At 43.5% G+C, this 27,348-nt stretch overlaps 1 protein-coding gene across 2 annotated transcripts; it reads left to right on the top strand.

Moving 5' to 3' along the window:
- Positions 1–520: 520 nt before the first annotated feature.
- Positions 521–19,857, top strand: DHX58 (DExH-box helicase 58). Of its 2 annotated transcripts, XM_054988736.1 has the most exons (13): positions 521–602; positions 1,968–2,175; positions 2,263–2,464; positions 5,551–5,741; positions 6,604–6,720; positions 7,238–7,364; positions 9,006–9,197; positions 10,220–10,476; positions 12,747–12,896; positions 13,139–13,300; positions 14,411–14,601; positions 15,212–15,308; positions 17,618–19,857. In XM_054988736.1, the coding sequence occupies exons 2-13, from the start codon at positions 2,008–2,010 to the stop codon at positions 17,804–17,806; spliced, it is 2,043 nt and encodes a 680-aa protein (XP_054844711.1). In that variant the 5' UTR covers positions 521–602; positions 1,968–2,007; the 3' UTR covers positions 17,807–19,857. The 2 variants fall into 2 exon arrangements, with proteins under 2 accessions (XP_054844711.1, XP_054844712.1); XM_054988737.1 differs by lacking the exon at positions 13,139–13,300.
- Positions 19,858–27,348: the final 7,491 nt, after the last annotated feature.

Here is a 27,348-nt window from a genome sequence, read left to right as displayed (position 1 = left end):
TAGGAGATAAGCACAGTGATTATTGACAGTAGCCACTCAAATTGATAACCTAATTTTGCTATGCTAGTTGAACACCTCTAGCAGGATAAGAAATAATTGTCTTGACTGAGGCTTAAATAAATAGTGCCCTGATGAATTCAAATTCGCCAGTTTTGCTCTAGAATCAAAGCTGGTTGCTAGAGTCACTGCATTATAAGGTGGGTAGGAATCTATTGCAACAGAAATAATTATCTGTACATAGTGTAAAAATGCACAGAAGTCCAGGATTCATAGGTTGGTACTTGGGTCCCTTGGGTAAGCTGGAGGATTGGTGGTGTTGAGGCATTTTACCTGCAGCACCTCCTTATTTGGGACTCTGTCTGGGAAACCTGCAGCATTCCGACGGCTCTAGACACGGATGGGCCCCCGCCAAGCCCTGGTAGGTGGCTGTCGGAAGTCCCCTTGGCTGGGGCTCCTGTAAGCAAAACCGAGCCACTTTTAGGTTTCGTTTTCTGACGAAAAGGAAACTAAAACAGGCACCCTCGAGGGCCTCGGAGTTTCCCTAATCTGGGTCCGAGAGAAGCAGCCGCACCTCTGCCTGCCAGAGCCGCTGAGAGAGACAGGTACTGAGCGGGGCGAGCGGAAGGGAAGGAGCCACTCGGCGGCAGGCGCGAAAGGCTTGGCGGGGGCGCGGAGGGCGCGGTGTGTGGGCGAGGAAAGGCCAGACGCTCGGCTGGAGCCGGACGGGGAGCTGCTGCCCTGGACGCTAAGAAGCACCTCCGAGCAGCAGCCTTGGCCTGCCTGTCCACATCGCCTGAGCGTCGCTGCAGAGGACCCACGTGCAACATCTCTAGCCTTCTCTGTGCATTAGTGAATGAATGACTGCATGTATGAATGCCTGAAAGAATGAAGGCGTTTCTTTTGGAAATGGGCTAAGTTGAGAAATAAGTGCTTCAAAGTCTCACATTTAATCAAGGAAACCTCCCCCAGGGCAGATTGTGTCCTGTGCTTGGTGCTTTTCACGGCTGCCTCCCCCCACCCCCCCATGGACTTTTGGGTTGCCCCGGCCTCGTCTTCGTGCAGCATCATGCTTCCCCCATACCTTGTTCTCCTCCTGCTGATCCTGCACCCCCAGGCTTGATATGAAGCTTCAGAGCCGATCTTGTTCAATTGCAGCAGCACCTCCAAGGGACATGAAGACACGGGGTGCCTCAGTGCATGTGCAGAATGCCTAATCTTGGCCCTTCACCTCTGGCACCGACTCAAAACTATTTCTCAGTCCATCTAGCAAATCTGCAGGCTGAAGTGGGCCCCAAAACTTTTAAGGGCCACACAAATAACCAAATGCAATAAAGAATATGACAATTATTGTTTTTATTGATAAGTGGTTTGGTAACATAATTTTTGTATATTGGTCTTGGTACTGTAATAAAAATGATGAAGACCTAGATGTTGTTTTATCCCTGCTTAACTGCTGATTTTCCCAGAGGAAAACCTTTGCATGGTCAGTGAGTGTTACCATGGCATGAACCATTAAATTACTTTAATTCTGCTGTTCTTCAACTCCTATATCTATAATGCAGTTCTGAAGAAAGTTGCTTCTTTCTAAACCCATTGACTTCAATGGGCTTAAAAGGGTGTATGATTGCATGACTGGGTTTGGGTCCCAGCTGCTTACCTTCGGTGTTGACAACAGCCCATCACCAATGCAGCCGCAGTGAGCTGTGGTCTCAACTCTTCTTATCTCTTCTCCACCATTTTATTATTATTATTATTAATTTCTTTTATTCGTCCTTCCTTTGTTCTTCAAGTTTTCTCCAAGGAGATGTCTTCTCTTTAACTCCCCCTTCACCCTAAACTCGGTCTAGATCCCTTTGCTTTGTGGACTGAAGGACAGAGTTTGCAAGCCAGAGAGGCCTTATCAGTGAGATAATTAAGCATGGCTTAATGCAGACGCAGTGCTGATTTATCTCTTCCCTCACTTTCAGGCTTTCCAGTTGATCAGCAAGCCCTTGAAACAGCAGCCAGATGGATCTGAGAGATTATCAGTGGGAAGTCATAGAGCCTGCCCTCGAGGGAAAGAATATAATTATCTGGCTGCCAACAGGCACTGGGAAGACCAGGGCAGCTGCATATGTATGTAAGAGACACTTGGAGAGCCAAGATAAGGGCAAGGTGGCTGTGCTGGTCAACACGGTAAGGACAAGGGAGTCACAGTGGGGTGGCCAGAGGCCCTTCCCAAGAGACAAGCCTTCACTGTTCCATTCTTCCTTGCGCTGGCAGGTGCCTCTTGTAGACCAACACCTGAAGAATGAGTTCAGCTTCCTGCAGAATCGTTTCAAGATTACTTCTATCAGTGGTGACAGCAGCCAGAAGGTGTTCTTCTCAGATGTAGTGAAAATCAATGATCTGATCATTTGCACAGCCCAGATCCTACAAAATGCCCTCCAGAGCCAAGAGGAAGAAGTACATGTGGAGCTGACAGGTAAGTGTTTGGTGTCGGGGTGGGGGTGTAGAGAATAACCCAGCCAAGTGGGAGAACTTTGTAGATCAAATGTCTCTTCGGTTATTTCAGGTTCAGAAGAATGCTGACTCAACCACTTAACTGCTGTGCTATAGCACTATAGTATTGAATGCAACTATAACTTGTACGTAAATTTAAGACAACCTCCTCTCTTTTTTTTTTGATAGCATACCTGCAAGAAAAATCTTTGTGTTGCATTTGAGTAAATGATATATATCTGGGCTTCCCCTCCAAACCCATTTTTTGCTTTTACTAGACAACTGCTACCCTAAGTTATTGCTACTTGCACAATATGTGGCACAATAGAGGTGTGCACCAAGAAAATCTCTGTCTGTGCATGGCCTCACTAAGTTCTCTTTACTAATTCCTAAAATAGCCATCAAGTAGCAGCCAGCAGGAGAGCTCCAGCAGATCAGTGGCATTTAAAAAAAAGTCCTGTTGGCATTACTTTCATTTCCTTACTCTTACAGTGATTAACAATATTTTTTAACCTTTCCACTGAAAACTCTGCATTTGCCATCCTTCCTTGTTGTAGTTTGTTGTTTCCTTTCAGAAAGTGAGGAAGGCTTCCACTGCAGACTGCCCAACCCTGTCTGCCATTATTCCCTATTAGGGTTGTCAGAAGTCCAGTATTGGGGGGCGGAACTATCTGAGGGACACATTTCCCAAATACTGGACATCTGGCCCTTCCCCCTCCCTCATCGCCCACAGCTGCGCAGCATCACCATGGGCCAGGGAAGTGGCCAGTAGCCTGGGCATCCGATATCCTATGGCTGCGAGGCATCACCAGGAAATGGCTGTCTAGTCTGGACGCCCAGCCAGCATCCTGTGGCAGCGCAGCACCACCGAGGATAGGCCAACCAGCTCCCCCTCAGAAGTGGTCAGCATCACTTCCTGTAGTGAAGTCACTTCCGGTAGTGACGTCATGCTAGCTGGGAGTGGGATATTTTAAAAAGGTAAGTGCAGCCCCCCCCTCCCCAGGGTCCAGTTCCAGACCCCATCTGGCAACTCTATTCCCTATGAGGAATGTTTTCAGTGGCGGAGGTACTGGACTCACTATTTTTCGACCAAATGACATCAAAATGGGACCAGAGAGGATGAACCCCCCAAGGTTCAAGCAAACTGGACAAAGTGGATCAATTTTACAGGCCCCAAATTAGGACCCTCTTTGCACAGCAGCACTAAATTCTCTTTGCTAGCTCCTACAATGGCCGTCAAGTAGCAACCAGCAGAACTCCAGCTGGCCACTTTAAAAAAATTGCATTTATTTAATTTCCCTACTTTTACAGTGACTAACTAACAATATCATTTTTTTTTGCCTTTCTGCTAAGACTCTGCATTTGCCATCCTTCCTTGTTGTGGTCTCCTGTGTATTTTCTTTCATACAGTGAGTGAGGCTTCCTTTGCGGATGCCCCCATCAATCTGCCATTATACTCTATGGGGATTTTGGCGGGGGGGGGGGAGCTGGAATGACTGTTTTTCAACCGAATGTCATCAGAATTGCAGCAGAGCATCTTCTGCCTGTCTGTCGAAGAACCCCCAAGCTTCAATCAAATTGGACAAAGAGTTTGAATTCTATGGGCCCCAGAACAAGCTTTCTACTTTCTGATGGGAAAAAAACTCTCCACCCCACAAAGGACAGGCCATTCTCTGCAGCTTGGGATTGCCTGGGAGTGCTCTGTGTTCTTCCATGCAAGGGTCTGATTGGAAGGGGAAAATGCCATTGTCCGAGAAATTAGTATAATTATAACAGCAGCAGCATCACCGTGGCTGTTGCTTCTCTAGCAAGAGGAAAAGATACTTTCCCCAACATTAGAGTTCCTACCTGCCCAACTATTGCTTCCACGATGGTTGTTGTGGGTTTTCCGGGCTGTATTGCCGTGGTCTTGGCATTGTAGTTCCTGACGTTTCGCCAGCAGCTGTGGCTGGCATCTTTAGAGATGTAGCACCAAAAGACAGAGATCTCTGACACTGAGAGATCTCTGTCTTTTGGTGCTACACCTCTGAAGATGCCAGCCACAGCTGCTGGCGAAACGTCAGGAACTACAATGCCAAGACCACGGCAATACAGCCTGGAAAACCCACAACAACCATCGTTCTCCGGCCGCGAAAGCCTTCGACAATACATATTGCTTCCACCTTAGGGAAGGAGAAGGCAGGGTAAAACAGACATGGATTTGTCAGCTTCAACACGATGTGTTTAGTTATTTCATTTATACTCCACTTTGCTGACCAATGGAAACCCAAAGTGGCTTTCAACATTCTGTCCTCCTCCATTTTATCCTCACAGCAACCCTATGGGGCAGGTTAGGCTAAAGATGTGTGTCTGGCCCAAAGTCACCAACCAAGCATCCCTGGCAGAGTGGGGATTTGAACCTGAGTCTCCCAGATCCTAGTCCAACATTAACCATTGTGCCACGCTGGCTCTCCTCAGCTGTTCAGAGCGTGGCTGAATGGATTCATGAACCCATGCAGCTTCCTTATACTGAGTCACGTATATCATTGGACTATCAAGGTCATTACTGTATACTCTGAATGGTAGTAGCTCTCTAGACTCTCAGGCAGAACATCTTTCATGTCGCCTACTATCTGATGCTTTTAACTAGAGATACCAAGAATTGAACCTGGGACCTTCCTCATACCAATCAGATGCTCTGCCACTCAACCACAGGCCCTTTAGCTTCCTACTGCAGATGGGAGGCTGAATGAGAAGGACTTGCTATTTAATCATAAGGTCAGAACTGTGAACTTCTTGGCTAACATTCCTAACTGCTATTGCACATCAGATCCTTTTAGGCATTTCTGAATTCTCTTAAGCTTTCCTATGTAGTTAAGAAATACAAGGGTGGGTGTTTGTTTTTATAATCAAACTCTCGAGATTCTGAGCGATATACAGCACGTTGCACTGGCTGCCTCATTCGGTAATGGTCACCCCAGACCTCCACCGCCTGTTGGAGCTCCTCCTCCCTTGGCAGCTATTTTATGGAGCGGAGACCAACTCCCCAGGTGCACGTCTGGGTCCTCACCTTCCATCATCACCTTGCAGATTTCTCCTTGCTGGTGATTGACGAGTGCCATCACACCCACAAGGAAAGCACCTACAACAAGATCATGGGGAACTACCTGGAGCGCAAGATGAAAGGCCAGCAGAATTTGCCGCAGATTGTGGGGCTCACGGCTTCACTGGGCACTGGAGGTGCCAGATCCTTGGAGGAAGCCCAAGAGCATATCTTGCAGGTGAGGCCAGTGGAAGATATTGGGGTCAGATGTTGAAGACCCCTCCTTTTTTAAGTCTCTGCACATGTCTCTGGAGACTGCTATGCTTTGCCTATTTTTGTTTTATTTATTATAATAATTTATACACTGCCTTTCTCCCCAATGGGGACCCAAAGTGGCTTACAATAGTCTGCCCTTGCACACTTTATCCTCCCAACAACCCTGTGAGGCAGGTTAGGCTGACAGCATGTGACTGGCTAAGGTCACCTAGTGGACTTCCATGGCAGAGCAGGGATTGGAACCTGGGACTCCCAGACTCTAGTGCAGCACTCTGACTGCTGTACCATGCTGGCTTAAGTCCTAGGCCTTTTCTGCAAAATAATAGACAATGGTTTGAATCCAGACTAGATGTTTTTACATGAGTGTAAAGATTTCTGCCCATGGAGCACAATTTCCACCCTCCTCCGGCAACCCAGAATACCCCCGGAAATCCTGTGCCCATCTCTCCTGGGAACAGTATTGGGGGGGGGGCGTCATTTGGGGCTGCTAAGGGAGAGGAAGGAAGGAAAATTGCACTCCATGGGAGGAAACCCTTGTGCTCATAGAAATGTTAGGCTGGATCCAATCTGCAATTTTTTAAGAATGCAGGTGGGGAAATTCCATGATAGAAAGCTGCGTTCTTTGAATATAAAAAAAACCAAGATGCCAGGGAAAAGAGTTCTGGCAGTTTCCAGTCATCCCTGGAAGTGCCACAGCATGCTCAAGTTTTCCTCTTTTTACCACTCTCCCTTTTTATGCCTTCCAGTGAATTGGGGGTGCTGGGTCTAACATCAGCTGTGGGTTGTATCTCAGATGCTCATGTAATTGGCATGACTCTTTCCAGATTTGTGCCAACCTGGACGCTGCAAAAATCATGTCATCTGATAAATACAAGTTCTACCTTAATACTCATGTTCCGCGACCCAAGAAGCAGTATGACGTGACTGAAGAAAGGACCCTGGTAAGTGCTTCCTAGAACCGCATGGTGAATGTGTTATTCCAGGGTTCCCTGACCTTGTTGAGCCTGTGGACACTTTAGGAATTTTGAGGACCAGTAGTGGGAGCCACAGCAAAATGATATAAGGGGGTGAGGCCAATTACAAAACAGCTCCCTTGAGAACTGTATCCAATCACAACACGCTGGGAGGTTCCACACATTGTTAGGAGGTTCCAAGACAAGCATCCTCCTATGATGATGACAGCTGTTTCCAAATAGTTTCCCTGCAGACACAAAGCTGATGCCTTCTGGGTTCTTCTGAAACACTGCTTACTCCAATGAAGTGGAGGAAAGCCTGTGCTCAAAGGAAGAAGCAAGAGGGCGTGCTCACACCCATGGACACCATGTTAGGGGTCATGATTTTAGAAGATTAGAGGAGTGGAGGCAGCATGATGGGAAAGCGATTTTGGAGCTCTAAGCCAAGTGCCACATACCTATGTGACATTCTTGAAAGGGTCTTCTCCGGATTTCTGCTTCCCAGGATCCCTTTGGTGGGAAAATCAAGGAGATAATGTCCCAGATTCATACTTACCTGGATGTGCCTGACTTGTCTACAGATTTTGGCTCTCAGATATATGAGCAACGTATTATGGAACTTCAGAAAGAAGGTAATAATGCAATGGCTTTGCGGAATGTTGATGTTGAGGGACTTATGTTTCTTTTCATGAGGGCTAGAAGTGAGTTATGCATTTTTTTAAAAAAATAAATGAACACTGAGAAAGGAAGCATTCCCAATGACAAATGTAATATCTTCCTGGCTGGAAAGTATATTTTCCAGCCTCAAATGGTAAGACTCTTTAATTATAGTGATTTAGCTTCTGATTTTTACTATCAGAAACTATGGTGTACATACCAGAAATCTGTTTAAAGGACAGTTTTGCACCTTGTTGCGAAGGCCCAACAAATCTCCAGAACCACGTAGGCAATAAGAGCCAAGTAAGAGGGGCTCTTAAAAGAGAACACCTCATTATCCTAAAGGAAAAGTGTACAAATATTATCCAGTATGCTAGTTAACCCTAGTATATAGGAGGAAATTTAGCCTCACACCATTCAGGACTAGAATTTGACCACTCAGATTGAGCATAGGATAATAATATGCAACTGTAGCTAAGTTTTGAGGATTTTTTAAACATTGGTAGTAATGAAAAATCAGACACAATTTGCTTTATTCATGCATTGAAACCATGCTTCAGTTCTAAAAGAAACAGGAGACAAATGCATTGCTAATACCTTTTGGTAAAATCAAATGCACATGATTGCTTCTTAGATGCATTTGAAGGAATCAGCCATTTTTATAGTTTAAGGAAAGAATTCTTTAAAAACTCACTGTCCCCATAATTTCTAGCTTGAGGAATCCTTTTCACTGTTTTTCTCATTTTCTGATTATTCACTAAGGATCACATAGTAATATGTTGTCCTGTTTATAGTCTGATAATGAAGTGATATTTAAAATGGCACCGAAGTCACGGCAACTTACCTTCTGATAAGAATCAATGAACAAACATTAGAAATTCAGATGCATTACCAAAGAAAAGAGCAAAGCATTCTGGGATCTATGTCAAGCATCTTATTAGATGGTCTTAATGTAGGAATGAGCGACTGGGCTGAAATACCATTCCTGGAGGAGTGCCTTTTGGATCCTCCATTTTTCTTCAACTTAGAGGTAAAAAAGCTGAGGAGTAAATGGCATTTGGGCAAAAGAAGCTGGTAATACAGCCTCCTGAATACATGATGGTACCATGGGTATATCCATGCCAGTATTGTCTTTGACAGTGGCTCTCCAGGAATTTGCCGTCTCTCACATCACCGGTTATCTGATAGTTTTAACTGGCGATGATGAGGTTTGAACTTGGGATCGTCTGCGTGCAAAGCAGGTGCCATTGAGCCACAGCCCCTCTGTAAATACACCTGCCTGGGCAGTTTTCACCTAGTCAGATGTGGGTTTGAGATTGCCTCCCCATTGTACTCTCCAGGGAAAGCAGCTGCTTTACTAAACCTATCCTTTACCAAATATGTGAAATCCGAGGTGTTTATTTTTACACGAAAGCCATACTTTCTGCACCAGATCATATTTCCAAGTGCTCTTCAAAACCGTCAGAAGGCACCTTCTGCTTTTGTTTGCATGTCTTTTCCCAGGAAGGTAACAGTTTATGTACAAGAGAGGATCTTTAGGGGGTGACAGGATCCACAGAAAAGGTAATCCGATTGATAGAAGTGACACCGTGTTGTCTTTTCTGCCATCTTGTCAGGAGCAGAACGATTCTGCCGGAAGACCCGAACATGTGCCTTGCACCTGCGTAAATACAATGATGCCCTGCTGATCAATGACACGGTGCGCATGACCGATGCCTTCAAAACTCTAGATGAGTTTTACCTGCTGGAGAGAGCTATGAAGGAGCTGCAGGATCCAACCGAGCAATACCTGGTTCAGATCTTTGACAGTAAGTGAGACTACTGGGAACGGTGGCCATGTTGCTTCTTGGCTTTTGAGTTCTACTCAAGGGTGGGGATGGTTGCACAAGACAGGACATCTCCAACAATAGTTGATGCATAAATGGAGTGCTTCAAGTCCAGGCTCTCCTACCTGGTACACTCTGCACAGTGGCTTAAATGGTTGTGTATTTGTTGAAGAGATTACTGTGCCTCTTCAGATTCCTGCTGAAGGCAGTTTGCCATTGAAATAATAAATTATCAGCATAAAAATAAGCTGTTAAAGCAAGCTCAGAGACATAAAACGATCTATAAAACAGACCATTAAAAAGCAGGAAAAAAGCTAATTAAAAACCTAGGTAAAAAGATTTTTTTTTTAAACCTGGCACGTAAAGGATGGTAGGGTAGGCGCCAGGCAAGCTTCAAGGGAGGAGGGCATTCCCAAGGCAAGGCTGCACAGCAGCAAATGCCCTTTCCCTAGTCACCGCCTGCTTCACCTCTGAAGGTTGGGGGCACAGAGGTCTTGTGAGGTAGATCTGATCTGATGGTTCAGATAGTCCTTCAGGTGTAAAGCCACTTAGGGCCTCAAAGATAAGAACCAGCACTTTGAATTGAGCTTGGAAACAGATGAGTAGCCACGGGGTATCTCTTGATTTCTCTGATTACTGGCAGTCAGATATCTGAATTAACTCCACCGATGAGCCTTGCGCCTGAAGAGATGCAAGGTCTAGCTGTGGCATTGTGTCAGTGATGGCCCATTGACACGTGTGTATTTATTGCTCAATGCTGTAGTCATCAAGTGATGAAAATGCACGCACAAACCAGCCCTGTGGGAAGCATTTCAGTTTGTTGGGAACAAATTAATCGATCTTCCTATCTGTACAGTTGTGGGTGAATGCATGGAAAGGAAGCCGCTTGCAACACACTCATGCTTGTTCCTGAAGATCTCGAGGAACTGGGGATGGGGACGGACATGAGAAAGAGGCCGGGGCATTTCACCCCACACAGCTCCCTGCTGTATCTTGTCTTACAGGGAACAGGGAGCACCTCTTGGCCCTAGCAAGAGACTCACGCTATGAGAATCCCAAACTTGATAAACTGCAGCAAGTCCTTCAGGACCAGTTCCAAGCAGACACCAAGTCCCGGGGCATTGTGTTTGTCCGGACACGCCAGGGCGCTCACTCCTTATGCCAGTGGGTACAGGATAACGTACATCTGCAACAACAGGGGCTCAAAGCAGCTGTCTTGACTGGGGCTGGGTACAGCAACCAGACCAAACACATGACACAGGTAAGGTCTAGGTTTGTGTTCCTGTTGGACTGAGGCCCAGAGAGGCTGGTGACGGGCTGCATGCATGCAGATTGTTTTGCTCTGTTTATTTCATTTCTAGTCTATCTTTCTCGCTGAGGTTCAAGATGGATTGCATCAAAAACAGTACAGTAACAACATGATACATAGAAGCTTCAAAATTCAAGAACAGCACTCTAATACAGTCAATAAAACTGCATTGGAAGAGTGGGGAACAATGCACGAAACATACTGCATACAACTAACAGAGTAATAAGCCTGGAGATTAGAGGACAATGTAAACAAAACAGTATTATGTGCACAATGAAGACTTCTTTAAATTCCAGAGGCATTAACTGTGTTAATCACAACCTTAATCACTGCATACCTTCCTGACTTTATAAAAATGGCCTCCAGAACAGTTCCGTTTTACACCAGCTGCTTAACAGTAGGAGTATGGGAGCCTTCCTCACCTCCTCAGGCAGGCTCTTCCACCAGATAAGGACCACAACAAAAAAATACTTGGTTCCGGGCAGCCAAGTGCACATTCAGAAGGCTTTGCTCTGATGAGTGGAGTGTGGCAGGAGAGGCAGTCCTGCAGATGTGCAGGGCTTTCTTGGAGACACATCCAGTATCTTGAATAGTATCTGAAAACTCATTGGTAAACAACGCGGTGAATGCAGAATAGGTGCACTGTACATAACTGGCTAGCTTCCAAGAGTAATTGAGCTGCAGCATACTTTACCACCTGGAGTTTCTGAGTAATATTCAGTGGCAGACCCAAGAAGAGTACATTACACTCTAGTCTAACCATGAGATTACTATGGCATAGATAAGTGTGATCAGCTCTCAAGGATCTAGGTAGGGAGTAATCTTCCAGGCTAAGTGGAGATAGAAGGAAGGAGGGGTTGCCGCTGGATAAATGTGCTTTTTCAGTGGTAATGCTGCATCCAGTATAACTTCCAGGCTCTTAACTAAGCCTTTTTGAGGGTCAGCTGAACCTCATCAAATGCAGGCAGCACACAGCCATCCAGGAACTCAGCCTTCCCAACCAGCATCACCTTACCAGGATTCAGTTTCAGTCGGTTCACTCTCATCCATTTAACCACAGCAGCCGGCGCACTGGCTGGAGACGTGTGCAGCTGCACCAGGCAGTCCGGATCAAGAAATATAGAGCTGGGTGTTGTTGGCATATTGAGGACTAAGTAACAGTTAGTGCTGTGAACAGGGCTGGCCTGGCCTGTTGCCTTAATGGAAAAATTCCCTTTGGGCTGCTGCTTTGGTGGGCCACTAGCAGCCAGAAGCAAGCAGAGCCAAGCAGCTCCTGGAGTGCCAGCAGCGCAGTAAGGACAACGTGGCAATAACTTGGGCCAGCACTCCCAGCAGCGTGGGGGCGGCTTGGCTCAACTTGGTCCAGAGCTGTTTTAACTTCCACCCTAGGATAAATAATGTAAAGTTCTCTTCTGCATCTAGGGTTGCCCAGCTCCAGGTTGGGCCTGGAGACCTCCCAGAATTGCAACTTATCCCCAGACTACAGAGATCAGTTCCCTTGGAGAAAATAGCAGCTTCAGGGGTTGGACTCTGTGGCATCACATCCCTGCAGAGCTCCCTCCCCAGGTTCCACTTGCAAATCCCCAGGAATTTCTCAACCTGGAGTTGGCAGTCCTGGATGCCTCAGTGAATATGGAGCGGAGAGAAATTGGCCATTAGGCCACAGTCCACTCCCCCGCCCCACGCTCTAGAAATATTTTTCTTCACCCATTTGCTATGTCTTTGTTGCCCAAACCACACAGAGGTTTTAAGAAGGCATTCTCAGCTGTGATACCTTAGATATCACAGTAGACTAAAAGTTGGTCTGTTAAGTATTCATTTATTTTAATATTTCTGTCATCTCTTTTAGCAGTAGGTGGATCTCAAAATGAAATAAGTTCCCTTTTTTTTTTAGAGCAATACAGTCAGATAAAAAGAACAACTCCTTCCCCTAGAGAATACCACAGTGGAAGCTAATCTAAAGGCCCTCAGAGCCTGATAAAACATTTTGCCTACTGAAAATCCCAGTAAAATTGATCTTTTAGGCCTCCCTGGGGAGAGAATTCTATGAGGAATGTGCCACTTTAAGACCCTCCTTGTTTGGATCACAAACTTTGACTTCTGATTAAAAAAACCCTGAAGGTCTTATCTTTATTTGTGGGGGAGATAGGAGGGAAAGTACTTTCACCCCAAGATCTGAGCCACCTTTTACATTCCAACCTCACAATGGATGTTTCTTCCAGCAAGAGCAGCAAGATGTCATCCGTATTTTCCGCGTGGGGGCATCCAATCTGCTCTTTTCCACCAGTGTGGCTGAGGAAGGTCTGGACATCCCCGAGTGTAATATCGTGGTCCGCTATGGGCTGATGACCAACGAGATTGCCATGGTGCAGGTAGGTCCACTCTGCCCTCTTGAGGGCCTGCCTTTTTTGGCTTTCATTCTGCCCACTGTCAGAGAAAGCCAGGTAATGATCACTGGGTCTTCAGAGGAAATACCACTGGAATTCTGGGCCACTGCAGGTGATGTGGGAGGTTGTTGAGAGAACAGGGTGGATGTGCCTTAGGACTGGTGATGGTGAAGCCGGGCTGGAATGTCTAGGGATGGACTCTGATGATGCTGTTTGCATCTCCTTAGGCCAGAGGCCGGGCCCGGGCCCCCAATAGCATCTGTTCAGTCTTGGCCAAGGCCAACAGCAAGGAGGTGTCTCGTGAACTGCTCAATGAGAAACTGGAAGTCCTGATGGAGAGAGCTATTGAGCGGGTGCAACAGATGCCCCTGTGGGAATACAGTCAGACGGTAAATGGATCTCCTGGAAAGGAACTCTGGAGGAGGTGGTAGAAATCAATTCACAGAAGAGTGGCAAAGATCATTGAGCAAACATTGCTGATCATATTGAGAAGGGAACTGATGACTGAGGAACAATGCAATTGCTATAAATTTAGAGCCAAACTCTGCACGTGGCGTGGGCGATGCTGGATTGTACCATTTTACAGAATGCCAGGGAGAATCACAGGTTTGAATACTCTGCAATCAGAAATTGAGCAAATCAGGGAGATTAAACTGGGAACCTTCTCCACAAAATGTTAGCTTTCTGCATGCAGGATTAGTTTTTGTTTTTGTTTTAAATGGAGTCTGCATTCAAACAAGTGACCTCCCTGCCTCTGTTCTGAAATAGTAAAGATACATAATAATTTACAAGTGTGCTGCTATTATTCCCACCTAATAGAAGGAGAGCGGTGGCCAAGACTGACTTGCTGCAGATGTGTCCAGGGACTGATAATGACTGGAGTGGGTATTAAATTGTCTTCCCTGGGCAATGCTGTCTCTCAACAATGAAAACAGACAGTTCTAAGAGAATGGAGACTATAGTTTAATGGATGGCTTCTGCCTCTTCCTGTGGGTGGGCAGCAGAAAAAGCAGTGAGAGCTACTTGGGGGGTTAATGGCAGAGCCTAGCAGTGATGAACAGGGGTTCTCAAGCAGGGAGAGGCATAGACTCTTTAAAACCAAACTGTCTCTCTTGGAAATGCAAAATGTGCCCCACCTGCTTTAGCTGTTGATGCATACTAAGCTTGATGGTTGTTGTGGGTTTTCCGGGCTGTATTGCCGTGGTCTTGGCATTGTAGTTCCTGACGTTTCGCCAGCAGCTGGGACTGGCATCTTCAGAGGTGTAGCACCAAAAGACAGAGATCTCTCAGTGTAGCACCAAAAGACAGAGATCTCTCAGTGTCACAGTGCCTTTTGGTGCTACACCTCTGAAGATGCCAGGCACAGCTGCTGGTGAAACGTCAGGAACTACAATGCCAAGACCACGGCAATACAGCCCGGAAAACCCACAACAACCATCGTTCTCCAGCCGTGAAAGCCTTCGACAATACATACTAAGCTCCCTTCTTCCTTCCATCAGATGGTCAAGCTTCAGCGCGAGGCAGTGTTTGGCCGCAAGCTACGAGATGTTGAACGTGAGAAGCAACGCCAGCTCCACGATCCAGACTCGGTGCGTCTCTACTGCATCAACTGCAGTGAGGCAGTCTGCCACGGCTCTGACCTGCGCACAGTAGAGAAAACTCACCATATAAACATCAACCCCAACTTCAGGTGAGGCAGGGTGAAAAGACCAGAAACATCATGTTTTTGGGATCTCCCATTTGCAGCCCCATGGAGGAAAATCCTATATCATGGTGTCTGTATCTGTGGCCTTGTGGAGCCTCACTCTGCCTGTGGATACAGAGGAGTTAGCCATGTTAGTCTGTAGTAACAAAATAATAAAGTCAGATGCATCTGACGAAGAGAGCTGTGGCTCTCGAAAGCTTATGCTACAATAAAGTTGGTTAGTCTTAAAGGTGCTACTGGACTTTTTACTACTCTGGCTATGTTCTCTGTGCCCAATGGTGTGCTGCTTTCTAGTGTATACAACATACAGCATAAAACAGGAGGGAGCTTTGCATCACCTCCTGGAACTGCACCGCTGCCAGCTTGGCCCAATCAAGCCGCTGTGCCAAAATACCATGTGAAATAACCCTTTTTTTCCATATACAGATACATACCTACCCCAACCTGGATTTCCACTGAGCAACTGAGATGGTGATCTAGTTGAATTGAAACCTAGGCCAAATTTGATTGGCACCCCTGACAGGGGTGTCAGGAATAAGATTATATTATTCCAGATACTGTGCAAACCAAGGATTTGTTATGTTTCCTCAAACAGCCTGTACTACAGAAAATCGCTTGACCATGTGGAGATTCCTCGTACCTTCAAAGACTGGAAGCCAGGCAGCTCCATCAGTTGCGGTAAATGTGGGCAGGTAAGCACCTCCAAGGTTTAGGGACTGAAGCAATGCATAATTGATTCCTCATGTAAATAAGATGTTGTTGGGTGGTGTGAGACAATAGACTGGGGATGGTGAAGGCAGTGAGACTGAGGTAAAGAAAGGGGAGAGTAAACCTCATATCCAATTGGCTTATATCCATGACCCCACTTACTCCTTTAGGATGACCCCCCCTTCCATATCCTTTGTGTCTAAAGTACAGAAACTTGGGCATCTCAGCATTTGCAGAGAGTGCAGGTGCAGTTATAGAGATTTTTTTCCTTGTAATGTACTGATTACAGACCTTTTCTGATATCTTTTCTTTTGATGTAACTCCAGTAGATTTGGAGGAGGGGCTGCTGGGGTATGTGGCGTTACCACTGGAATGTATAAAGTGGCACAGTAGCAGATGTGCCACTCCATGATGATAATAATAATAACATTCGATTTATATACCGCCCTTCAGGACAACTTAATGCCCACTCAGAGGGGTTTACAAAGTATGCCATTATTATCCCCACAACAAAACACCCTGTGAGGTGGGTGGGGCTGAGAGAACTCCAGAGAACTGTGACTAGCCCAAGGTCACCCAGCTGGCTTCAAGTGGAGGAGTGGGGAATCAAACCCAGCTCTCCAGATTAGAGTCCTGCACTCTTAACCACTACACCAAACTGGCTTTCCCAAACCGGCTCCCCACACATGAATCATGAGTTCCACCTCCAATAAATGGTCTTAACTCTTAACGGGAAGTGATCTTCTGCCCTGAATGTTGTGACTGGGACAAGTACATTCACATAGCCAGGGGAGCCAAGAGTGCATAAAGAGAACCATTTGTGACTGCATCCTGCTACGGGGCCCTGGAGTTATGATCAAAAGCAAAACTTGCACAGAAGAGGAAGTGAGGGCAGAGAACACAGACATTCATGCTGCATAGTAGAAACCCTTACTGATAGCACTAGAAGAGGGTGTCATTTGTCAGTTCTTAGGCTACATGCTATTGTGTGCCAGGTTTTGGAGAAAGACCATTGTTCTATATACCTAGACCATAATCCAATAGTTTTTACTTTATTTCCATTTATAGTCTGCCTTTCTCACTGAGACTCGAGGTGGATTACACAGTGTGGGTCAGTATAGTTAATTTTAATACACACATAGTAGGGTATATACCTGTACATTTAGTACAAATGCTGAAACAGAGTATAAGTAATTCTAAAATTTACATATTAAGCACCATAAGATCTAGTCAGTAAGATCATACTTACAGCAATATATTAAAGTCTACAGTCCATCCCTATCCCTTTACTGGTACATCTCTTTGAGACGGCTTCCAAATATTACAGCCCTGCTATCTGAGTAAAAAAAGCCCTCTTGAATAATTCAGTTTTGCACAGCTTGTGGAAAGGCAGGAGAGCAAGAGCTTTCCTAACCTCTTCAGGTAGGCCATTCCATAAAGTGGGGTGGGGGGCACCACAGAGAATGCATGTGTATGGGCAGTTGTTGATTTTGCCCATGCAAGGTGGCAGCTGCAGAAGGCCCTATTTAGATGAGCGTAGCTGCCCATGGGGGAACACTGGGAGAGAGCAGTACTCAAGTTCCTTGATTTCAGCAGCCTTAAATATGTACCCTGACCTGGATAGTCCAGGCAAGCCTGGCCTTGTCAGATCTCAGAAGCTAAGCAGGGTTGACCTTGGTTAGTAATTGGATAGGAGTCCTCCAGCGAAGACAAGAGTTTCAGAGGCAATGGCAAACCACCTTTGTTAGTCTCTTACCATGCAGACATCACTAGGAGTTGTCATAAATCAGCTATGACTTGATGGCACTCTCCACCACCAAACACTATATTTGGTGACTCTACTGAGCTGAATATACTGAGCATTTCATATAGTCCATTCAAAGCGTGCTAGATAGATCAAATGCTGCCCCTCTTCCTCCTTAACCTGAGACAAGTACCTGCAGGAGAATCATTAGTAATTTTGGGAAAGTGTGGCGTTATCCCCAAGGGGGAAAAAAAAACTTTTAAAATCCTGGGTCATGTTCTTCTGAAGAACCTTTTTTGGCCATCTGAATAATTTGACAGGCCTTGATGGATGTCCATTAGGTCCAACTCTCTTGTCAGGGATGGAGTTGCATCGTTTGTGGGTTATGTTCTTGACATTTCCATAAGCCTCTGTAAAAAAAAGATCTTAACCCTTTAACCCATGCGTTGTTGGCATGTGCACACCTGCCTTCCACAGACTTAAACGTGATGCTGTTTTCACCACAGCATACATTTTGATGATCTAAGCTCACTGGCTTTATCCACACAGGCTTGGGGAATGGAAATGATCTACCGAAGAGTCCCCCTGCCAATGCTTGCTGTTAGGAATTTTGTGATGGAAAGCCCGGATGGTAGGAGGACCTATAAGCAGTGGAGCAAAGTTACTTTTGCTATTGAGGAATTTGACTTTGTTCAATATTGTGAAACCAATCCTGAACTGAACGTCGATTCGCTGTAAGCACTGCCTTGCCAGGGTGGCCATATGGACTGTGATCTGAGCCTTGGATTTGAGAGACCTGGGTTCAGGTCCTGCCTCTCTTGTGGGTTCACTGCTTGATCTTCTGTGAATCAAATTCACTCTCAGTCTTTCTGTGTCCTTGTAAGAGAAACCCAAGAAACAGAGCCGGAAGGTAAGTACAAGAGAAGACTGTCACACACTTTGAACAGGAGCATGTTATCTAAAGAAACCTATCCAAGTAGTAAGAATGCAGTGTGTTTAAAACACTTGTTCAGCCATAGAATTCAGTGTGTGGTCTTGGACAGGCCACTACTGGCCAGCTCACACTGAGGTATTTAAATCTGTGTCTGCAAAGTTCTAACTCAGACTACATGAGGAGCCTACATCATTGGGCAATCCTCTTTTTCTAAAAACACTGCTAGGGTTGTGTGTGTATATTGGGAAGGAAGGTCTCATCTTTGCTCTTCTTACCCCAACATGTTAATTTTTGAGGAACAATTATTTTTGTTTTTGTTGTTCTTCCTTTACAGTGAACTAGGCCTCTTGACCAAGCATACCACTTAGATTGCTTCAGAGTATAAAATGCTGCTCAGTGGAGGAAGGGCAGGCTATAAAATGTAATCAATGAAATATATTTTTTAAAAACCCCAAAGGTTGGAGGGGTAAAGCTTTTTAAGTTCCAAGATTACTTTACAAGGACACCATGGGGGGTGGATGGACTGCAATTTCACAAGGGGCTCTATGATCCAGAGGAGTTAGCCATGTTAGTCTGTAATTGCAAAATAGTAAAAGAGTCCAATAGCATCTTTAAGACTAACCAACTTTTTTGTGGCATAAGCTTTCGATGCATGCATCTGATGAAGAGAGCTGTGGTTCTCGAAAGCTTATGCTACAAATAAAGTTGGTTAGTGTTAAAGGTGCTATTGGACTCTTTTACTAAGGGACTCTCTAGCTTACTAAAAGAAGGACGGTGCACCATGAAATGAGTGAGGTCAAACTTCTAACACAATGAAATAATACTGTAGCTTTAAGGTGGGGCTGAATCCTGTGATGTACATACAATGTTTTAAATCCCTTATAGAACCTGGTCTGTAGTCTCTTTTTTATTAATCAGAATTAATGGTCTAAAATTTGGATTTCAGAAGCTCAAGCCTGCCCAGAAGATGGCACGCTAGCTTTGAATTTCCACTATTGTTACAAATGTTTGCATTTTAATGCTTAATGGAATTGATGTATCTTTAGAAAGATGTTTTATAACTTACACTGCACTCAACCAACTATTTCCTATATGTTACTACTAGTAACAAAGCCCATTGTGGCTGTTTGAAGCTAGTGGGAAGAAGGCTTTTGGAGGGGGAGTGCAGGCAAGCCCCGCTGCCTTCCCTGCCATGTTTCCAGGCTTGGGCGGGGGGGGGGGCAAAAGGCAGGAAAGCCACACTGCCCCCTCCCACAGCAGATAGAGGCTTGGGTGGAAGGCTTGGGGGCAGAGTTCAGGCCAGCCCTATGCTGGCTGGCCCAATCTGGGCTGAGGAGGGTGCAGCCGACCTGCGGCCCCTTCTGAAACCCCAGAGGCTTGCTCGGACTGTGCCTGTGCCAGGATAACAGGGCGAGTCGTCTCGAACACGTGTACCCAATTATGTAGTAAGATTCCTTATTAAAACTGTCTTCCTTATTTTAGTGTCACTCACATCTAACTTCTTTGTTGGCCTAATTTTAAACCTATTACAAAGAGAAATGGACAGCAGTATTAAGGTCACAGAGAACAATTGCTGATTTAATGATGCTTTTATTTGACGGTACAAATTTTTAAAGTTTTCAATGATAATTAAAGTGCGTAATTTTACAGTATTCCAGCTATTCCAGCTCTCACTTTATGGATCAAATATACATATATTACAGAAAATATATACAAATATTTGCAAATATTTTACATTCATGTACATATTATTAAATGGGAAAAAAATTAACTGCTCTCACCATCTATTTTTGACTTGTTGCAAAGCAAAATAATTACAGCTTTAAAAAAAATGACTATTGCAAATGCAATTCAGAAGTCTAATTCAACTGCCAAATGAAACACACACTGAAAGTAATATATTAAAGCACTGTATAAGGCTCTGACACTATCAGTTATGCTTTACCCTGGTTCCACACAAGTATTATTTAAACACCCCATCCCATAAATCTGTGAAAAACATGATGCATTTGGAATGTGTATGTTAAAGCAGTTTGGCTGTGCCTGCTAATCCCATCACCTCAGTTCGTTAAGACAGAGAGAAGCATGTATTTACAGACAACACTGCAGGGTACGTTCCATGTGCTTTAGCTAGGGGAAAATTCCACCCCCCCCCCAAACATATTATAGTTATGTTCTCTTAAGAGACTGACAAAACTCACTCCTTTTTCTCAATTGTTTCTCCGGAAGTATTTAATGTATTTGCAAGGATTAGCTCTGCACTGAAGTTAGGTTAGTAATAGAAATTTGATTCCCACCCTTCCCACCAAATAACTTTTATTTTAAAAAGAAATTCTCTAATCCAACAATTCACTAGGGAAAATAAAATTACTTTCATTTAAGTAAGGAAAACTGTAGCAATACAAAAGGAAGAAAATAAATCTAACATGAACTGCAAATCAAGTGACACAAGGTTTAATTTTCCCTTTAAATGACATTAAATGATTCCAAAAGAATTGTAATTACCTTAAATAGACTCTTCAAACCAAACTGTTCCAGGAATAATGGATGCAAGATTATAAAACTGAGTACATTTTTACTTCATACGAGTGGGATGGGGGAAGCTGTGAATAGACAGACTTCACATCAAAACTGTTACTTAGAGCATACAAGAGAATTTTTTAATCAGTCTGCTTTGTTAGTTAATCTGCTGAGAAATAAGGAAAAAGAAAAGATGAAAGAAATTCTTCTCTCGAATACACTGCTTAGATTGCGGGGGGATGTATTATTGAATAAAGATCGCATTTACACAACTTGTGCTTAAGAAATTAGATTGTCTCCTTTCCTATTTAATTTTGCCAAGGTTGCTTTATATGAATGTAAGCCATTTATATGAAAGCATGCCATTAGTCACCAAGTTTGTGTCTGCTGTTTACCCTGACTGAAGAAGACTGTATTGCTCCTTCTCTCATACCCACATAAAAGTCGTCTTAGAAATATGTAACCTATGCTGGTTGCAGCACATTTAGTTATTTCAGATTACATGAACATAACCAGAAGATTACATACTACTTCTCATTTACTATTGAAATCACTGTAAATCAAACTCGAACTTTACATTTCAAGTCCACAAACAGCTGCTTCGCACATTCATAGGAGGAGTATCAAGGTATTTGTCACTACAAGGCAGAGGCTTTGAGATGTGTGTGTTCCAGAGGAAGCACTGTTTTCTTGCCTCTGATCTCCATGTCTGTGTATCAATTAAAAAATGATGGCCTCCCCACCAGGGGTGCCACTTGGACTTTTCACTCCATGTATAAAACTATCTAAGGCTGGATATATATTAAATATTTGGCATACTTGTTTTTAACCCATAATGGGAGAGTTGGCTGAAACAACTAGCTCACGGAAACATGCTTCAAGGAGCCACTGTTGGCCTTGACTCGCTGACATGCATTTCCCAAACTGTATATATGTTGCGTGGCTGATGGAGAGAAGGATCGCATGTTGCTGTTTTTCATATTATGAACAAAAATATTAAAAGTGCCCATATACTGCTTCTGCTACAACATGTGAAATGATAATCAGCATTTATACAATGAATGCGTGACTTTCTCAGTAATATTTGGGATCTGAGGCCCTGTGGCTATGTGCAGTTCCTACTGTCGGGTGCTGCAGGTAGAACTCTGCAAGCTCACAGGATGCTTCCTTTGCCAGCAACGGGGAGCTCCAGTCATGCATACCAAGCTTTATCCAAAGCTCTGTATGTGCTTCAGTGCACACATGAAACTCGTGTTTATGCAGGCTTTTCATTTACTTCAGCACTACTCCCTTGGCAAAGCAACTACCAGACTGGTGGAGGATGAAGCAGGTACATATGTATGTAAACCGGAGTCACCACAGCTTTTCCTCCTGCCTCCAAAAGATATACTTAGCATCAGTCCAGCACTGATTTTGTTACTAGTCTCCTCACCCACCCATCTCACACTTTGGATGGGATATCCATTTTTACATTTAAGAAAAAAGTTCATTTGTTAACAAGAAAGAAAAAATCTAAGAAATGGAATCAAGTTTTTAGAATTTTGCAAAAGCCTTTCCAGAGAGATGAGGGAGGAGACTTTGTCATGCCAGAGGTGCTAGCACACCACGGCTGTGTCCAGCTGACTTGGCAGAATCAGTTTGTCCCAAACCTGCAGGAAAGCTAGCGAGACAGTGGCCAATGGACTTCTAGAGAACTCCTTTGTTTATATACATCTGTATGTACCCCTCAGACTTCAGTGCTGTATGAGAAACCTGGCCTTCCCTTACCATGAAAGCAACAGGCTGCACAAATTAAAGCCATTACACACGGTTGTTTGTAAAGCTGGGACATTTGAAAGGCATCAGACTTGCACAAAAGCTTTGATCATCACAAAAACAACTAATGCAGTTAAAATATGCTTTAAAGGTAAGTCAACACAACTAAAGCAAGGCTATACAGAATTTTCTTTCATCAATCAAGTATATTTAATCCTGAAATAAACAGCAGTATGTTTGGTTAAAATAGAGTAATTTCGTTTGGTAACCCTGTGCTTTATCAAACTGCAAGAAACTTTTAGCCAAGGTTGTTTTCCAATGGGCACAATCCAACCAAAGTTACCTCTAATTGAAATCAATGAGAGATAAAATGTGCTAAATATTGACCTTTTTAAAAAGACAATGTTAAAATTAACCTCTCTGCCGGGTATAAAAACTGACATAACATATGAGGAAGGTTAAATAAAATATTAATGTCTTCAGTTCATTCTCAGTTGGGCAATAAAAATTATATAACTGCATTTAAAAAAATGAATGCAAATAGCACAGTTAAATAACTCAGCCAAGATACTAAAATTGCAGTATTTTATAACTGTGTGCAAGTTTACCTTCAATTTTACTTACTTGCATTTAGTAGCAATGAATTAAAAATGCAAAAAAAAATTGTTCTAATTATTTTTTTCTTTAACACCCAAGTCACATTGTTTTTCAGGTTAAAAGTTCGTTTCTGATCTTGGCAATTCAGCTGTCCCTAACCTTCAGTGCTTTGGTCTTGCTCACCGTGGTATTCATTCACTAAAGTAGTAACACATGTGGCAGGCTTTTAATTTATTCAAGAGCAGCACTTACAGCCAATACCATAGTAATCTCATGGTTGCAATGCTGAACTGGCCTAAAAGTTTGAATCCCATGCCGTGACTTGTTGGCACAGTACAGCCTTTTCTGCACTGGCAATTTACTCCTCGCTTTTTGAGTGTTCATCACTCAAGGATGAGATAGGCTTGGGCCACCTACCTTTCTGCACATTATTTTTTAATTCTGGTGCGGGTGTCATATTTTTTTTTGTCCCCACTGCCATGAAATAAAGAGGAGTATTTGATGAGATATGGACACCACTGTCGGCATCACTGGTGCCATCACATCACCATCACCACCCTTTTTTATTTTCATGTATACCCAATCACATTATTGTGTTATGACATTACTATGACCAAAGCCACCCAGCACTAAGGGGGGGGGACAAAAAGAAAAATGAAAGGGAAGAGAAACCCAACATGGTGCATGTGCAGTGTTGGCGCAGTCATCCCAAACACAGAACTTTTAACCTCAAAAGCACAGAAGACTAAGAGATCCATGTAACTGCAGCACAAATTAAACATTATGTTATGATATTGTTATGAACGTTCTTTGTGAAGAAAACTTAATGATGTCATTGTGTTGGTGCCTGCCTCCCAAGTCTGGGTAAGCCTGCGCAGGGCTCTCCGGTTTGGACTGCTGAAGTGGGGTTGTAAATCCTAAACAAATATGCCTACTTGGCTGCCCTGTATTGGGGGATTTTTTAAAAAAAACTAAGCGTAATGACATTATAGTATTATAAAGTAATTATGCTTGGTTTAATTTTTTTTAAAAAAGCAAGCTGCTTTTTAAAAGCTCTTAATAAAGTCTCCAAAACTTTAGAAGAAGCTGAAGGGTGGGAAAAAGGGAAGCCATTCATGTGCTTTTAAATCAAGACATTTTAGCAACAGTATCTACTGCATGAAATCATTTTCACTTTCTAAATCCTTTTTTCTATTCACAAGTTCACAACAGGAAATTTTTGACTGTGCTATTTAAACCCAAAGTACTAGCTTTAAAAACCTGCAGGACAAAGGTATTATTTTATTCAGAAAAGATGCTGCTTTAAATGGTTTGTTAAAAATGTATACCACTTACATAGATTTTGCATTATTGAGTCTTTGTGCATGTCAGCTCCATAAAGGAACTGAAAAACCATGAAGTCAACTAAAAGAAAATGGAATAATTTATTACAGAAAGACCAACAAGGCACAAAAAGGAAATAAAAGTAAAAGCTAATTGTTCCCAATGAACCAACAAAACCTTGCTTGGAATGAAATAAATGCTGGGAATGTTAAAGCCTCAAATTGTGGCTTTAATATTATTTTGTGAAACAGCCTGGGGAGAAATTACTTAAGGACTCCCCTCCCTCTTTACATCCTATAGGAACGAAAATTAACACGCAGGATGTGGTAGGGAAATCACAGCACACAAATTCTGTATCTCATCTGTATAACGGTGTGCTAGAGGTGGGAATCTGAGGGCTCCAGCTTTTCACAGGCTGTGTCCACACACCAAGGATTTGCTGTTTCCCTACCGTGGCCACCATGAATGCAGCGGCATTCATACAAGCGAGCAACAGAGCATCCATGCGGGAGTTTGGTGTACTCATTAATTTCATCAGCTGTCATTTTCTCTGCCTCTTCCATATCGCCAGATCGTGCTTTGAGGACTTTTAAAAAAAATTAGTACTTGCTATTGTGCTATAGCACAATAATGTTATAACACATTATTACCATACTACACTAGATCCCCTGAATTCCTAGCTTTCTTTTCTAAAAGAAGTCTCTAGCAGTTTTTGTTGTGGATCTTTGCAATCATGATTTTTAAAAAGCCCTCAAAAATCTCTCTAGTGGCATGGGGGAGTGGGGAATTGCAGCCTCGTGGGCCCAGATTAGGTGAGACAATAAAAATGCTCTCCCTTTCCATCCAAACAGCTTATTAATGCTCTTGGACTGTGTTATTTATGAAAAGATTATACCAAACTAAGTGTCCACTGTCCAATGTTTCCGGGAGCCAAAACACACGAGAAGAAATACCTAGATTCAGCACGTGTTCTCTTACCTCAAGGTTTGCCGGGATCTGTAGGCGTCCTGGAAGCTTAAAGTTTAGCAGTTACAGAGCAGCAGGAAGGGAAATACAGGCGCCTGTATTTCCCTTCCCCTTCCTGCTGCTCTGTAAATGCTAAACTTTAAGCTGCCAAGACACCTACACTTCCCAACAAACCTTGAGGTAAGAGAACAAGTTTAGCATTTACAGAGCAGCAGGAAGGGGAAGGGAAATACAGGCGCCTGTATTTCCCTTCCTGTTGCTCTGTAAATGCTAAACTTTAAGCTTCCAGGACGCCTACAGATCCCGGCAAACCTTGAGGTAAGAGAACACGTGCTGAATCTAGGTATTTCTTCTCATGTGTTTTGGCTCCTAGTCCTTGTGTGTCCTTTCTCAAACAACATACAAGGACTAGGAAAGCCTGGACAGCGGACAATTAGAGGATGTTGCATGGATGCTAAACTTCTGCAAGACGGAGAAAAATCTCTACGTAAATGCATCTTAAGTCTCATTAATGTCTAGGGGATTCACTTCTACACGCACTCTTGCTTCATGTATGTAAAATATGGGGAAGTGCTTTCACATTATTAAGTGCTAGATAGATGCTATTTTTTATAATGAATTATTTCTCTCTCTCTCAGACACACAGAGAAAGGAAGGGACAAGATGAAGAAATCTGAAGCTACCTTTGTGCTTTGTGTTCTCTTGGGGATGAAATATATAGCTTATTCCATACCAACTAATATAGCATAAATGAGATCAAGATGCTAGGGGAAAAGGTGCTTCCAAAGAAAGTTCTAAGAACTGACAACCACTTTAATGTATATCTCTGTATATCTCTAGCCACAAAATTCAACTGTTCAAAAGTGAGCCTCTGGTTTTCCTTACAGGAAAGGGGTAATTTTATTTATAGCCAAAAGTAGCGCCATAGGGTTTTGGAGAGAGTTGCCTGTCTACATGATAAGAGGTCAAAAAGTTCGGAGTCAACTATCAGCTCCGTGTGAAGGTCCACATCAAAAATATAAAACAAGTAGAATGATTTGAGCCTAACTTGAGTATTTTAAGCTGTGTGCTTATTGGGGGCTGTTTACGTATGTTTTTCCTCCAAGGAAAGATTTCCCTCAAGGAAAAAAACATGCAGCCTATCTTAATGTACACACTCTTCCTTGCGTACATTTCATTGAGAAAGGAATGGATGCCCTCGGTTGAGTCATTTTGATGGGCATGGCATATGTCCAAACCATTTGTGGCTGTACTTACTGCACAGTAGAAATTCCTACCCTCAAGAATGAATTATTCTTATAAAAACCTTGATATAGGCCTCCCTCTATGTACTCCAATGTGAACCATCACGATTCAGAGTCCTATGAACAGGAGTTCCTGCATGCTGAGGCTCACCCGGTCACTTAAATTAAGGGCAGTGGCCCTGTGCCTGAAAAGAAATCCTCCATCTATTGAAGGAAGCCTGTATATGTAGAAGCTCCACAAGGAAATCAAAGCACATGCGGGGCTCTGCATTAGAGTGCACATGTGCAGAGACCTCGCCGTTCAATTAACAGAAGAAATCCTGGCATATTCTTAACTCATTCGCTTGAGGACTTAGTGGGCAGAAAGGCAGCCTGTAAAGTTTCTTAAGAAAATAAATCTATGGCCATGGGGAGCATTTTTTGGCAAAGACAACTTGGAAGCTCCTGCTCATGCAAGGCTTTGGATACAAGTGCTCCCCCCCCTTATGAATCATTAAGAGTTAGCATGTTTTAAAATCTGCTATAAGAAGCTGTTTTTTAAAATACCCATATTCCCATGATCTTAATCTCTCTCAATGGCTGCAGAAAACTTTATGGCATATTATGGGATCAAGAGGCATTCTTGCTCCAAGTATAGACTGCTCCAGACCATAATAGCTATCCCGTATTTCCAGTATTTTACCCCATGTTTCCATTCCCCCCCTCCTTTAAAAAAACCCAACGTTTTCATCCAGAATTAATCTTTTTTTGTGCTGCATACAGAATGACAGGTAAAAAGTAACTACTTAGTATTTTCCAAGAGAAACAGGGAACATCATGTTTCAGAGGTACAGGTATATCTTTTTTTTAATTTACTACAATATTTTAAGTTTAGAATAGAATAAGAATCTGGTTGGCTGGCTTCTGATGTTACACAAAAATAATGTTTATCTTCTTAGCTA

Source organism: Eublepharis macularius, chromosome 9, assembly GCF_028583425.1.
Source record: "Eublepharis macularius isolate TG4126 chromosome 9, MPM_Emac_v1.0, whole genome shotgun sequence".
NCBI lineage: Eukaryota > Metazoa > Chordata > Lepidosauria > Squamata > Eublepharidae > Eublepharis > Eublepharis macularius.
The sequence above is the reverse complement of the archived record's forward strand: the minus strand, read 5'-3'. Positions and strand labels throughout refer to the sequence as shown.

Bases quoted from the DNA above. Each gene is read 5' to 3' on its own strand.
- DHX58 (XM_054988736.1), top strand. From the start codon at position 2,008: ATGGATCTGAGAGATTATCAGTGGGAAGTCATAGAGCCTGCCCTCGAG. The intron at 2,176-2,262 runs GTAAGGACAAGG...TTGCGCTGGCAG, and splicing joins TGGCTGTGCTGGTCAACACG to GTGCCTCTTGTAGACCAACA. The intron at 15,309-17,617 runs GTAAGCACCTCC...TTATCCACACAG, and splicing joins GTTGCGGTAAATGTGGGCAG to GCTTGGGGAATGGAAATGAT.